Source organism: Hemitrygon akajei, unplaced genomic scaffold (assembly GCF_048418815.1).
Source record: "Hemitrygon akajei unplaced genomic scaffold, sHemAka1.3 Scf000057, whole genome shotgun sequence".
Taxonomy (NCBI): domain Eukaryota; kingdom Metazoa; phylum Chordata; class Chondrichthyes; order Myliobatiformes; family Dasyatidae; genus Hemitrygon; species Hemitrygon akajei.
This window is the reverse complement of record NW_027331943.1, coordinates 5829420-5844251: the sequence shown is the minus strand read 5'-3', so window position 1 is coordinate 5844251 and position 14832 is coordinate 5829420. Positions and strand designations below refer to the sequence as shown.

General features: G+C 48.2%; 2 protein-coding genes and 1 long non-coding RNA gene across 3 annotated transcripts in view; 2 read left to right on the top strand and 1 right to left on the bottom strand.

Moving 5' to 3' along the window:
- The window catches only part of LOC140721517 (NACHT, LRR and PYD domains-containing protein 3-like), a 47344-nt gene extending 41662 nt beyond the window's left edge, over positions 1–5682 (top strand). Inside the window, exons 9-13 of the mRNA XM_073036332.1 lie at positions 10–1747; positions 3633–3719; positions 3873–4043; positions 4199–4366; positions 4530–5682. Coding sequence (XP_072892433.1) covers positions 10–1747; positions 3633–3719; positions 3873–4043; positions 4199–4366; positions 4530–4617 — 2252 coding nt within the window. The 3' untranslated portion in view covers positions 4618–5682. The remainder of the gene's footprint in view (positions 1–9; positions 1748–3632; positions 3720–3872; positions 4044–4198; positions 4367–4529) is intronic.
- The window catches only part of LOC140721496 (uncharacterized), a 1502390-nt gene that overhangs the window by 164588 nt on the left and 1322970 nt on the right, over positions 1–14832 (top strand). The gene's annotated exons all lie outside the window — the stretch shown is intronic.
- The window catches only part of LOC140721492 (uncharacterized), a 692273-nt gene that overhangs the window by 66010 nt on the left and 611431 nt on the right, over positions 1–14832 (bottom strand). The gene's annotated exons all lie outside the window — the stretch shown is intronic.

Sequence of the window (14832 nt, the reverse complement as noted above, 5' to 3'; positions counted from 1 at the left end):
CCATGGAAGATGTTCAACAGAAACACAAGGAGACTCTGCGGGCACAAACTGAAACACTGAGAGTGAACACGATCCTGATGAGGGAGAAGGTGAAGGTTTTCCAGCTGGTTGATCGATACGCTGAGCTCACGGTCATTTCTACTGTTCGAGATCGGACACTGGTGGAACATGAGCTGCTGGCAAGAGGCAGAGTCCACGAGGAGTGTAGAGAGAAACATCTCCGCGGAGAGCTGGAAAAAATCCGGACTGATCAGTTGTTCCAGAGCAGCTTTTCCCGGAGTAAATCCAAATCTGGGAGTTCGGCAGCAGTGGCGGGAGTCCCAGGGATCGGGAAAACAACAATGATACAAAAGATTGTTTATGACTGGGCCACGGGGATAATATACCAACAGTTCCAGTTTGTCTTCAGTTTCAAATTTCGTGATTTAAACATTATTAACTGTCGAATAAACCTGAAGGAACTGATTCTGTATCAGTATCCTTACTTTGGGAATAACCTGAAAGAGGTCTGGAAGAACCCAGAGGGATTGCTGTTTATATTTGATGGTTTGGATGAATTCAATGACAAAATTGATTTTGCTGACAGTCAGAGAGACCCAGAAGCTCAGTCCACATGCATAGATCCTGCATTCAAGTGCAAGGTGTCTGACATTGTGTTCAGTTTAATCCAGCACAAGATGCTCCCAGGGTGTTCAGTGCTGGTGACCACCCGTCCCACTGCGTTACATTTATTGGAAAAGGCGAAGATCAGTGTCTGGGCTGAAATCCTGGGATTTGTTGATGAGGAACGGAAGAAATATTTCATCAGACATTTTGAAGATCAGACGGTGGCGGAAGCTGTTTTCAAACACGTGAAGGAGAACGAGATCCTGTACACCATGAGCTACCACCCCTCCTACTGCTGGATCCTCGCCCTGGCACTGGGCCCCTTTTTCACACAAAGAGTCAGAGACCCGCAGCGAGTTCCCAAGACCATCACCCAACTGTACTCCTACTATATTTACAACATCCTGAAAAACCACGGCCGTGAGATTGAGAACCCCCGTGATGTGTTACTCAGGGTTGGTCAGATGGCCTTCAGAGGAGTGTCCGAGAAGAAGATTGTGTTTACAGATGGAGATTTGATCAAGTACAATCTGCAGCCTTCCCAGTTCCTGTCCGGGTTCCTGATGGAGCTTTTGGAGAGAGAGGATTCTGCCCGGAGCGTGGTGTACACATTCCCACACCTCACCATCCAAGAGTTTGTAGCTGCAGTCGCACAATTCCTGAATCCACATCCCGGGGATATCCTGATATTCCTCACTGGAGCCCACAATACCACAGATGGGCGATTTGAGGTATTTCTCCGTTTTGTTGCTGGACTCTCCAACCCAATGACAGCTCGGGGCCTGGAGGAGTTTCTGGGTCCATTTCCTCATCAAACAACCTGCCGGGTGATTGACTGGGTGAAGGAGGCGGTTATACACCAGATAAATATCTCTGCTTGTGAAGATGATACAAGGAACCTCCTGAACACATTGCACTACCTGTTTGAGTCTCAGAATCGTGGACTGGCTCAGGAAACACTGGGATCAGTGGAAAAACTTTCATTCAGTGAAATGCAACTGTCCCCGATTGACTGCGCGGTCCTATCTCATGTCATCGGATTCTGTGTTACAATAAAACACCTTGATTTTTGGAACTGCCGCATTCAGTTTGAAGGAATAAAGCGGCTGGGACCGGGGCTACACAAGTGCCAGGAGTTGAGGTAACCAGATTTCTGTCTCACTCTGAAATGTGAAACTGTTCCATTGTGTTGTTTCAATGCGAAGGAAATTGGGTAAAATCGGAGTAAATCAGAATGCGAAAAATTGTGACAAATGACCAGGGGACTGGTCAGTAATTCCATAGGGACAGGAAGGTTCTGTGGTTCTTTCTGATGGGAATCGGAGACTCCATCAGATCACGAACAACATCCATTCGCTTAATGGTAGTAAATCACAGGATTGGCCGTGTTTCTCGCTCCCTGTGACACGTCCATTGACATTGTTCCTTCTCAATGTTAATGACAACTAGACCGACACAAACTGTAAGCGGGTGTGTAGGAACTTCCCACCATTTTCACATTGTCAAGAGAGTGTGAGCTGTCTTTCCCTGTGAGAGCTTTAGAAATGCTGCTGTGAGTTTGTCCTCCTCTGCCCTTCCCTGTGACAGACTATCTCCATCACTCCACCTGTGTGACTTTTCTCAATCCCCGATACCCAGTCACCAAGTGGGCATCTTTTCTCCTGATTGTGGACCTCAGTTTAGACCAATCTCTCCCGAGGAACTACTTCCGCTTCAGCTCCTCTTGTGGGACCAACTTTTCTCAACACTATACTCTTGTGGTATCTCTGTGCACACTTCCATTCCCACTGTTAGACCTCTCTGCATAAGTCCATTCCTCCTGTGCATTCATTTCTCCCTATCCTTCTGTCGGGTCTCTCTTCCCCACCCCATTTCCCCCATGGGGGCTTCTCTTCCCACCCCCGTTCCCCTGTGGTATCTGTCTTCCACATCCCCATTCCTGCTGTGGGTTTTCTCTTTCCCGTCCTCCTTCCCCCTATGGGATCTCTCTTCCCTACCCCCTTTCCCCTGTGGATGGTCTCTCTTCATCCTCTCCCTTCCCTCTGTGGGGATCTCTCTTCCCCATCCCCTTCCTGTTGTCAGCTCTCTTCCCCGTCCTCCTCCCCTTGTGATATTTCTAATCTCCACCCCCATTACCCTTGTGGGAACTCTTCTCGAATCTCCTTCCTCCGAAGGGATCTCAATTCCCTCTCCCCATTTTTGGATCTGCCTTCCCCATCTCGTTCCTCCAGTGGGATCTTTATTCCCTAACTCCTTCTTCCTGTCAGGATCACTTCCCCATCCCCTTTCCTCTGTCGGGTTCTCCCTTGCTCATTCCCTTCCTCCTGTGGGGATCAACCCCCATCCCCCTTCCTCCTGTGGGGATCACTTCCCCATCCCCTTTCCTCTGTCGGGTTCTCCCTTGCTCATTCCCTTCGTCCTGTGGGGTTCTCTCTTACCCATCCCCATCCCTCCAATAGGAATCTCTCTTCCGCATTCCGCTTTCTCCTCTGGAGTCTCGCTTCCCCATTTCCATTCCTGCTGTGTAGAATCACTCTTCCCCACCTCCTTCATCCTGTGGGATCTCTCTTCCCCATCTCCCTTCATCCTCTCGGGATTACTCTTCCTCTTTCCCCATCGCCCTATGGGGATCCCTGTTCCTCGTTCGCCTTCCTCCTGTGGGGATCATTTTTCCCGGTACTTTTCCTGTGGTGTGGGTCTCTGCGCGCATCTCCCATGGAGATTTTCCCACCCACAATTCTTCCTCTCGGAGGGACGATCTCTCACCCTTCAACCTTGGCCCTTCTGACATTCTCACATCAGGAACACTATTCTAACTGTTGGGGAAGGAGATAGAATATGGGAAATTACAGAGTCACATTGACAGTAAATTATTGGCATTCAGTAGTGAAATTTGACAGTAGTGGGAATCCCAATCAGTGATATACTGAAGCATTTCATGTTTCCAGAAATATCCGAATGACAGATATTCCCTCATACCCACGGTTTCAATCTCTTTGTTCATTAGTTTTTCTCTTTGTGTTTAGACTTGGGGGTAATGACCTGGGAGATTCAGGAGTGAAACTGGTGTCTACGGCTCTGAGGAACCCGGAGTGTAAAATACAGAAACTGCGGTAAGTACCAGAATGTTGGAGATTGTGTTTACAGTTACTGGGTGTCAGAAATTGAACATCAAGCTAATCAGTAATTGTGTTACTGATAAACACTGGGAATTTCTGATGTCTCCTGTCTGTGTGTCCTTCACTCTCACCCTCTCTCAACCCCAGGCTGAACGATGTTGGCCTCACAGGATCTGGTGCCGAGGATCTCGCCTCCACTCTCAGTGCAAACTGTACACTTACAGAGCTGAACCTGAGTATTAATAAACTGGGAGATTCAGGAGTGAAACTGATGTCTGAGGCTCTTGGAAACCCGGAGTGTAAAATACAGAAACTGTGGTAAGTACCAGACTGTGGGAGTTTGTGTTTACAGTCACTGGGTGTCTGACACTGAACATTAATGTGATTAGTAATTGTGTTACTGATAAACACTGGGGATTTGTACCGTCTCCTGTCTCTCTGTGTCCTTCACCCTCACTTTCTCTCATCTCCAGGCTGTGGAAAGTTGGCCTCACGGATTCTGGTGCCGAGGATCTTGTCTCGGCTCTCAGTACAAACCAATCACTGACGGAGCTGGACCTGAGATTAAACTCGCTCACGGACCGATCAGTCCCTGCTCTCCGTCGCCTAATACTGGCCGTCCCAAGTCTGGCTTATATTGAGTGAGTATTCTTGTTAATGCTCAGTGTGATAAAATATCAGTGGATCCGCGGGTTCACCGGTGATATTTGTTTGTCAGCGTTGCTGAAATATTAACCCCAGCCCGCTGTTACAGTCACTGTTGTATTATTTGTTTATTTCCCTGTATTCTTCCCTCTGTTTCAGGCTGTGGAGAAATCACTTCGGTGAGACTGGGGAGATGGAACTGAAGTCTCTGCAGGAACTCAGACCTGGACTGACAGTGAACCTGTGAACATCTGAATGAGTGAACAACCCCACCCAAGGGATGGGGACATTTTGGTCGATTCCTCGCCATCCCCTTTAACGACAATGCTTCAGGTTTAATTCCCAATGGTTCTAACGGGTCACGTTTCAAACCAAGCACTCTCTGATGTCGGAGGTGTTTCCGCAGGCATGTAATTCCCCTTTGTGACCAGCGGCGCTACTTCTGCTGGATGTCCCGGTCCGAGAGTTCATTTAAGTCAGGCCTTGGAGAAATACACAGATAGAATGAGCCCGGAGGCGGAGCTCAGTCTGGGACACCAGTGTCTGGGGTGGGATTATCCTGAGGGAGAATACTTTTGCTCATTATGCTGAGGACAATACATTTAGAAGTCTGCCCGACATAATGATGATAAATGGATAAATACCTTGGTAGTGACCCTGGAACTGCAGCGATCTCGGACACTGTCCTGAAATGTGATTTTATAATCATCGGTTCCCTGATGCGGAGTGATGGTGAGAAACGGGACTGGTTATTCAATCTGTTACTCGTTGTCACTGGTCAGTTAATTGTGTGTGACTCTGAGTGCATCAGGAACAACTTATTTATTTCCGCAAGTTAGCAGGTTGCACGTTGTTTAATTTACATTTACATCTGTCATGTGTGTTGGCGCGTGGCCTAGTGGACAAGGCATCAGACTGGTAACCTGAAGGTCACTGTTTCGAGCCTCAGCTGAGGCAGCGTGTTGGTGTCCTTGAGCAACGCATTTAACACATTGCTCTGGGGCACCGGGGCCTAGTGGACAAGGCATCAGACTGGTAACCTGAAGGTCACTGTTTCGAGCCTCCGCTGAGGCAGCGTGTTGGTGTCCTTGAGCAACGCATTTAACACATTGCTCTGTGGCACCGGGGCCTAGTGCTCTTCCCTTGGACAACATCGGTGGCGTGGAGAGGGGACGGCTTGCAGCCTGGGCAATTGCTGGTGTCCCATCAAAAAAACCCTGGAAAAAAAACCTTCCAAGGCGCAAATCCATGGTCTCATGAGACTAACGGATGACTATTATTATGATGAAATCAATAAACTGCTGTAACTTGATTTGTGTTGGACTTGATTTGAGTTTGCTCGGGAATCCCATCACCCACAACGATCCAGAGCTTCTCGCAGAGGCACAGCTGAGGCGGAGGGAGGTTTGCTACCCAGGATCACGTAACCCCCACAGCACCCACGCTGATCCCGCGCTTTCCTCGCCCCTGCCCCCTCACACTTTCTTTGTTCCCGCCCCCACTCTTTCCTCGCTCTCGCTACCGCGCTTTGTTCCCCTCCGCACCGCGCTCCCAAACGCTGTCCACGTCTTAAACAAAACACAGCCTAAACCCCGTCTTTTCTGCCATCCCTTTGCCTATCTGATAGTCCCTTAAATGTCTTGAATGTATCTGCCTCAATCACCAATCTCCGCAGTGCTTCCAGACACATGCATCTTTTTGTAGAAATAAAATATCCCCGAAATCTTTTTCCACACCGTAACCTTGCCTATTTTAACATCTCTTAAAGGTTCCCAATGAATCTGCCTTTACCACCACCCCACACCAGCAGTCTGTGTAAAAAACAAAACCCTGCACCTGACATGTCCTTTGGAATTACCCCCATCTCACCTTTAAAATGAGTCCTCTGTTATTTGGCATTTCAACCGTGGGGAAAATACTGTCTGTCTGGTATATCAATGTCTCTCATAAATTGTATAAAATTCAGCAGATCTACACTTAGCCTTTCCCGCTCCAGAGAAAACAACCCCAGTTTGTCAAAACTCTCAGTATAGTGCATGCTCTCTAATCCAGGAGGCATCCTGGTTCGCGCCGGCTGTATCCTTCGCAAAGCCTCGATGTCTTTCCTATGATGGGGCCACCAGAGTTAATTACAGACTAACTAGAGTTTTGTAAATTCTCCATGGTAGCATCTTTCCTGAAAATCAACCAGCCCTTATCTCATTAAGTAGCCTCATGTGCAGCACCTTGTCAAATACCCTCTGAAAAAACAAGTAAACCATATCCACTGACTCTCCTTTGTTGATGCTGATTGTTACATTCTCAAAAAATTGCAACAGGTTTCCCATTACGGAACCTATGCAGACTTTGCCCTACTTTTTCATGTATCCGGACACCTCATACTCCAACAGTTTCCTAACCATGAAGTAAGACTAATTGGCCTACACTTTCCTATTTTTGCCTCCCTCCTTTCACAAGGAGTGGCGTGACATGTGTAATTTCCAGTCCACAGGAACCATTTCAGATTCGAGTAGTTCACAAAGGACACCAGTAATGCCTCCGCGATTTCTTTAGCTACTCTTTCAGAAATCTGGTGTGTAGTAGAGACTGTGTTGACTGGCTGCATCACGGCTTGCTACGGAAACAGCAATGGAATTGAACCGAAAATCCTACAAGAAGTAATGGATTCGGCACAGTGGTTCATGGGTAAAATACGCCAAACTATTGAGTAGCCTTGAGAGAGTGGGGCTGACAGAAACAGGCCAGTTTATGGATATGACCCTGAGAGAGTGGACAGAGAGCCCTCCCTCTCCCTTCCCCCATCCCACTTTCACTCTGCCTCCTCTTCTAGCTGGCTATCACCTCTCTCATGATTCTGCCTTCTTCTACTACCCATAGTGCTTTCCCCTTACATTCCTTCTTCACCTCTCCTGCCTATCCCCTTCCTGCTTCCCCTCCCCCACCTCTTGATCTTTCCTCTGATTGGCTTTTCACCTGGCACCTTCCACCCTCCCCCAATTTCTTTATAGGGCCCCTGCCCCCTCGTTCTTCAGTCTTGATGAATGGTCTCGGCCCGAAACGTTGACCGCTCATTTCAACGGATGCTGCCCAACCTGCTGAGTTCATCCAGCTTGTTTGTACGTGTTGAGTGTATAAATATGTCCCTGTGAGAGGAGGACTGAGAGACACTGATCAGTTTATTTATATACTCCTGAGAGAGTGAGTCTGAGAGATACTGGTCGCTGTATGTATATACCGCTGTGACAGCGGGAATGAGTGAGCAGAGGCTGAGGACGAGCTTGGTCCCAGTGAGGTAAGGCTGGGTAAAGACCTTTAATTAATCTAATTAGCTTAGAAGTAGGTAATGGAGGCAGCAGTTAGGGCAGTCGAGTGCTCCGTTTGCAGTATTTAGGAAGTCAGGGCGAGCTCAATTGTCCCTGATGACTACACATGTAAAAGGTGCATCCAGCTGCAGCTCCTGACAAACCGAGTTAGGGAACTGGGGCTGGACCTGGATGAACTTCTGATCATTTGCGAGGCAGAGACAGAAATAGTCAGCAGTTTCAGAGATATAGTCACCCCTAAAAGTCAGGAGGCAGGTAGATGGATGTCTCAGGACAGGGAAGGGGAATAGACAGGAAGAGCAGATTACTCCTGTGGCCGTTCCCATCAACAATAAGTATACCGTTTTGGATCCTGTTGGTGGAGCCGACCTACCAGGGACATGTTGTAGTGGCCGCGTTTCTGGCACCGAGACTAGACACTCAGCTCAGAAAGGAAGGAGGGAAAAGAGGAGAGCAGTAGTGATAGGGGATACGATAGTTAGGGGGACAGATAAGAGGTTCTGTGGGAGAGATCGATAATCTCGGATGGTCTGTTGCCTCCCTGGTGCCAGGGTCCACGATGTCTCGGATCGAGTTCTCAGTATTCTCAAGAGGGAGGGTGAACAGCCGGATGTTGTCCATGTAGGGACCAATGACGTGGATAGGAAGAAGGAGGAGATCCTGCAAAGAGAGTTTAGGGAGTTAGGTACAAAGTTGAAGGACAGGACCACCAGAGTTGCAATCTCAGGATTGTTCCCCGTGCCACGTGCTAGTGAGGCTAGAAGTAGGAAGATAATACAGCTAAATACGTGGCTAAGGAGATGGAGCAACAGGGAGGGCTTAATGATTCTGGCCAATTGGGCTTCCTTCCAGGCAAGGTGGGACCTGTTCCGACGGGACGGTTTGCACCTGAACTGGAAGGGGTCTAACATCTTTGTAGGCAGGTTAGCTAGTGCTGCTCTGGCGGTGTTTAAACTAGATTTGCAGGGGGAGGGGAACCAGAGTGTTAGAACAGTTGGTGAGGTGGAGGAGGATAAAGGTTCTTGCGAGAACTGCTGGTATAGACAGAAATCAAAGGTTTGTATGTGATAAAAATGTTCTCAGGTGCCAAACTGGGGAAGAGGCGTCTGGCTTTCAAATAGAGAAAGATCTGAGACAGAGTGTGAAGGAGGATAGGTAGGTGATAGAGAAGGGTCCGAAGGTTTGAGATGTATATTTTAACGCAAGGAGTGTTATGTATAAAGCGGATGAGCTCACAGCGTAGATCAGTACTTGGAGATATGATGTGGTGGCCATTACAGAGATCTGGATGGCTCAGGGACAGGAATAGTTACTTCAAGTTTTTACATGTTTCAGGAAGGACAGGGAGGGAGGCAAAAGAGGTGCGGGCGTGGTACTGTTGATCAGAGATAGTGTCACGGCTGCAGGAAAGGTAGAAGTCATGAAGGGATTGTGTACGGAGTCTCTGTGGGTGGCGATTAGGAACAGAAAGGGGTCAATAACTTTACTGGGTGTTTTTATCGGCCGCTCAATAGTAACAGGTATATGGAGGAGTAGATAGGGAAACTGATCCTGGAAAGGTGTAATAATAACAGAGTTGTCGTGTTGGGAGATTTTAATTTCCCAAATATTGATTGGTATCTCCCTACAGCAAAGGGTATAGATGGGGTAGAGTTTATTAGGTGTGCTCAGGAAGGTTTCTTGACACAATATGTAGATAAGCCTACAAGAGGAGAGGCTGTACTTGATTTGGTATTGGGAAATAAACCTGGTCAACTGTCAGATCTCTCAGTGGGAGAGAATTTTGAAGATAGTGATCATAATTCTATCTCTTTTACCATAGCTTTGGAGAGAGATTGGAACAGACAAGTCAGAAAAGCGTTCAATTGGACTAAGGGGAATTGTGAAGCTATCAGTCAGGAAAATGGAAGCTTAAATTGGAAACAGATGTTCTCATGGAAAAGTACGGAAGAAATGTGGCAAATGTTCAGGGAATATTTGTGTGAAGTTCTGCATAGGAACGTTCCAATGAGACAGGGATGTTATGGTAGGGTGCAGGAACCGTGGAGCACAAAGGCTGTAATAAACCTGGTCAAGATGAAAAGAAGAGTTTACGAAAGGTTCAGCGAGCTAATTAATGCTACAGATCTAGAGGATTATAAGGCTAACAGGAGGCAGCTTCAGAAGCAAATTAGGAGAGCCAGAAGGGGCCATGAGAAGGCCTTGGCGGACAGGATTAAGGAAAACCGCAAGGCATTCTACAAGAATGTGAAGAGCAGGAGGATAAGACGTGAAAGAATAGGGCCTATCAAATGTGACAGTGGGAAAGTGTGTATGGAAACGGAGAAAACAGCAGAGGTACTTAATGAATACTTTACTTCAGTATTCACTGTGGAAAAGGCTCTTCGTGATAATAGTGAAGACTTGCAGCAGGTTGAAAAGCTTGAGCATGTAGATATTAAGAAAAAGGATGTGCTGGAGCTTTTGGAAAACATCAAGTTGGATAAGTCGCCGGAACGGAGGAGATGGAAAGTACCCTAGGATACTGTAAGAGGCGAGAGAGGAGATTGCTAAGGCAATCACTAGGGACGGGAGAGGTTCCAGAGGATTGGAGAGTTGCGAATGTTGTTCCTTTATTCGAGAAAGGAAGTAGAGATAGACTTGGAAATTATAGACCAGTGAGTCTTATCTTAGTGGTTGGTAAGTTAATGGAGATGTTCCTGAGAGGCAGGGTTTATGAACATTTGGAGAGGTATAATATGATTGGGAATAGTCAGCACGACTTTGTCAAAAGCAGTTCGTGCCTTACAAGCCTGATTGAATTATTTTGAGGACGTGACTAAACATATTGATGAAAGAAGAGCAGTAGAAGTAGTGTATTTGGATTTCAGCAAGGCATTTGATAGGTACCACATGCAAGGCTTATTTAGAAAGTAAGGAGGCATGGGATCCAGGGTGACATTGCTTTGTGGATCAAGAACTGGCTTGCCCACAGAAGGCAAAGAGTGGTTGTAGACGGGTCATATTCTGCATGGAGGAAGGTTGCCAGTGGAGGGCCTCAAGGATTTATTCTGGGACTCCTACTCTTCGTGATTTTTATAAATGACCTGGATGAGGAGGTGGAGGGATGGGTTAGTAAGTTTGCTGATATCAGTAAGCTTGGAGTTGTTGTGGATAGTGTGGACGGATGCCAGAGGTTACAGCGAGACATTGGTAGGATGCAAAACTGGGCTGAGAAGTGGCAGATGGAATTAAATCCAGATAAATGTGAAGTGGTTCATTTTGGTAGGTCAAATATGATGGCAGAATATAGTATTAATGGTAAGACTTTTGACAGTGTGGAAGATCAGAGGGATCTTGGGGTCTGAGTCCGAGTCCATAAGAGTCTCAAAGCTGCACAGTTTGACTCAGTGGTTAAGAAGGCGTAAGGTTTATTAGCCTTAATCAATCGTGGTATTGAATTTAGGAGCCGACAGGTAATATTGCAGCCATATAGGACCCTGTACAGATCCCAATTGGACTACTGTAACACGAGGAAATCTGCATATGCTGGAAATTCAAGCAACACACACACGATGCTGGTAGAAACGCAGCAGGCCACGTAGTACCTACAGGAAGAAGTACAGTGGAGGTTTTGGGCCGAGACCCTTCGTAAGGACAATCTGAAAGAAAGGAAAGTAAGATTTAAAAGTAGGTGGGGCAGGGGGAAATCCGAAATGCTAGAAGGCAGGAAGGGGAGGGTGAAGCTAAGAGCTGGAAAGGTGAGTGGGAAAAGAGATACAGATCTGGAGAAGGGAAAGGATCATGAGTCAGGAGGCCTAGGAGGAAAGAAAGGGGGAGGGGAGCACCAGAGGGTGATGGAGAACAAACAAGGAGTGATTGTGAGACGGGCAGAGATAGAGGAAAAAAAGTGGCGGGAATAAATAAATAAATTTGGGATGGGGGTATAAGAAGGGGAGGAGGGGCATTAACCGAAGTTAGAGAAATGAAAGTTCATGCCTTCAGGTCGGAGGCTACCCAGATGGAATATAAGATGTTATTCCTCCAACCTGAGTGTGGTTTCTATTTGACAGTAGAGAAGCCATGGATAGACGTATCAGAATGGGAATGGGACGTGGAATTAAAATGTGTGGCCACTGGAGATCCTGCTTTCTCTGGCCGATAGAGCGTAGGTGTTAAGCGAAACGGTCTCCCAGTCGCGTCGGGTCTCACCAATATATAAAAGGCCACACCGGGATCACCGGACGCAGTATACCACACCAGCCGTCTCACAGGTGAAGTGTCGCCTCACCTGGAAGGACTGTCTGGGGCCCTGAATGGTGGTGAGGGAGGAAGTGTGAGGGAAGGTGTAGCACTTGTTCTGTTTACAAGGATAAGTGCCAGGAGGGTGATCGGTGGGAAAGGATGGGGGGGGGGGGACGAATGGACAAGGGAGCTCCGTAGGGAGCGATCCCTGCGGAAAGCAGAAAGAGTGGGGCAGGAGGGAAAGATGTGCTTGTTAGTGGGATCCCGTTGGAAGTGTCGGAAGTTACGGAGAATTATATGTCGGACCCGGAGGCTGGTGGGGTGGTAGGTGATGACAAGGGGAACCATATCCCTAGTGGGTTGGCGAGAGGATGGTGTGTGAGAGCAGATATGCGTGAAATGGGAGAGATGCGATTGAGGGCAGAGTTGATGGTGGAGGAAGGGAAGACACTTTCTTTAAGAAAGGAAGAATTCTCCTTCGTCCTGGAATAAAAAGCCTCATCCTGAGAGCAGATGCGGCGGAGACGGAGGAATTGCGAGAAGGGGATAGCATTTTTGCAAGAGACAGGGTGGGAAGAATAATAGTCCAGGTAGCTCTGAGAGTCCGTAGTCTTATAGTAGATATCAGTAGATAAGCCGTCTCCAGAGATAGAGACAGAAAGATCAAAAAGGGAAGGGACGTGTCGGAAACGGAAAAGGTAAGAAAATTTGAGGGCAGGGAGAAAGTTGGAGACAAATTAATGAAGTCAACGAGCTCAGCATGCGTGCAGAAGGCAGCGCCAATGCAGTTGTCGATGTAGCGAAGGAAAAGAGGGGGACGGATACCCGTATAGACTTGGAACATGGACCGTTCCACAAAGCCACCAAAAAGGCAGGCATAACTAGGACCCATACGGGTGCCCATGGCTACACCCTTGGTTTGGAGGAAGTGGGAGGAGCCAAAAGTGAAATTATTGAGTGTAAGAACTAATTCCGCTAGACGGAGGAGAGTGGTGGTGGAGGGGAATTGGTTAGGTCTGGGATCCAAACAGAAGCGGAGAGCTTTGAGGACCATCCGGGTGAGGGATGGAGGTATAGAGGGACTGGACGTCCATGGTGAAAATAAGGCGGTTGGGGGCCAGGGAACTTAAAATCATTAAAAAAAAATCAGATCGTGAGAAGTGTCACGAACATAGGTGAGGAAGGATTGAACAAAGGGGGATAAAACAGTGTCGAGGTATGCAGAAATTAGTTCGGTGGTGTAGGAGCAAGCTGAGACTATGGGTCTACCTGGACAGGCAGGTTTGTGGATCTTGGGTAGGAGGTAGAAACGGGAAGTGCGGGTTGTGGGAACTATAAGGTTGGTGGCAGTAGATGGGAGATCCCCAGAGCTGGTAAGGTTGGTAATGGTGTGGGAGACAGTGGCCTGGTGCTCCTTAGTGGGGTTATGACCGAGGGGTAAATAAGAGGAGGTATTAGCGAGTTGCCGCTGTGCCTCGACCGGGTAGAGGTCAGTACGCCAGACCGCAACAGCGCCCCCTTTGTCAGCGGGTTTTATAGTAAGATTGGGATTGGTGCGGAGGGAGTGGACAGCAGAGTGTTCGGAAGGAGTGAGGTTGGAATTGGAACAAGGTGTAGTCAAGTGGTGAAGTCGAGACGATTGATGTTCCGTCGGCAGTTAGCAATAAAGAAATCCAGAGCAGGCAGAAGACCAGAGTGGGGTGTCTATGCAGAGGAGGGGGGTTGAAGACGGGAGAAAGGGTTATCGGTGGGGATGGGAGAGTCCTTGCCAAAGATGTATGCTCGGAGTCGGAAGAAGCGGAAGAAGAGTTCAGCGTCATGGCTTACGTGGAACTCGCTGAGGTGTGGGCGAAGGGGGACGAAGGTGAGGCCCTTACTGAGGACAGAGCGCTCTGCCTCAGAGAGTGGAAAGTCGGAGGGGATGGCAAAGACCCGGCACGGATGAGAGCCGGGATCAAAGGAGGGGGGGGAGGGAGGCTAGTTGAGTAATTGGAGAGGGGAGGGTTGGGGTGAAAGGAAGATGGAGCCTCCGAGGTTCCAGCGGTTAACGGTGGGATCTGAGGGAGACGGGATTGTAGAGCTGGTGGTGGAAGGGCAGACGGGAGTCACAATCGAAGCATGTGTGGAGTCGCAGTTGGAGGCTGCTCCCACCCCCAACGATGACCCCCTTCTCCTGCTTAAATTTCCAGCATCTGCCGATTTCCTCGTGTTTCTGTTACCATTGCCCCTTTCCAGGATCTGTTTCCCTATCTGCTCCTCCATATACCTGTTACTATTGGGCGGCCTTAAAAACACTCAGTAAAGTTATTGATCCCTTCCTGTTCCTAACCTCCATCCACAGAGACTCCGCAGACAATCCCTCCATGGCGTCCACTTTTTCTGCAGCTGTAACACTAACTCTGATCAATAGTATCACACCTCCACCTCTTTTGCCTCCCTCCCTATCCTTTCTGAAATATCTAAAACCCGGCACTTGAAGTAACCATTCCTGTGCCTGAGCCAGCCAAGTCTCTGTAATGGCCACCACATCATATCTCCAAGTACCGATCCACACTCTCTCATCCGCTTTGTTCACAACACTCCTTGCATTAAAATAGGCAGATCTCAAAGCGTCGGTCTGAGCGCGTCCCTTCTCTATCACCTGCCTATCCTTCCTCTCGCACTATCTACAATGCTTTCTCTATTTGTGAGCCAACCTCCTCATCCCCAGTCTCTTCAGTTCCGTTCTCACCCCCAGCAATTCTAGTTTACACTCTCCCCAGTAGCCTTTGCAAACCTCCCCGCCAGGATATTGGTCCCCCTGGGATTCAAGTGCCGCCCATGCTTTTTTGTACAGGTCACACCTGCCCCAAAAGAGGTCCGAATGATCCAGAAATCTGAATCCCTGCCCCCTGCTTCAATGCCTCAGCCACGCA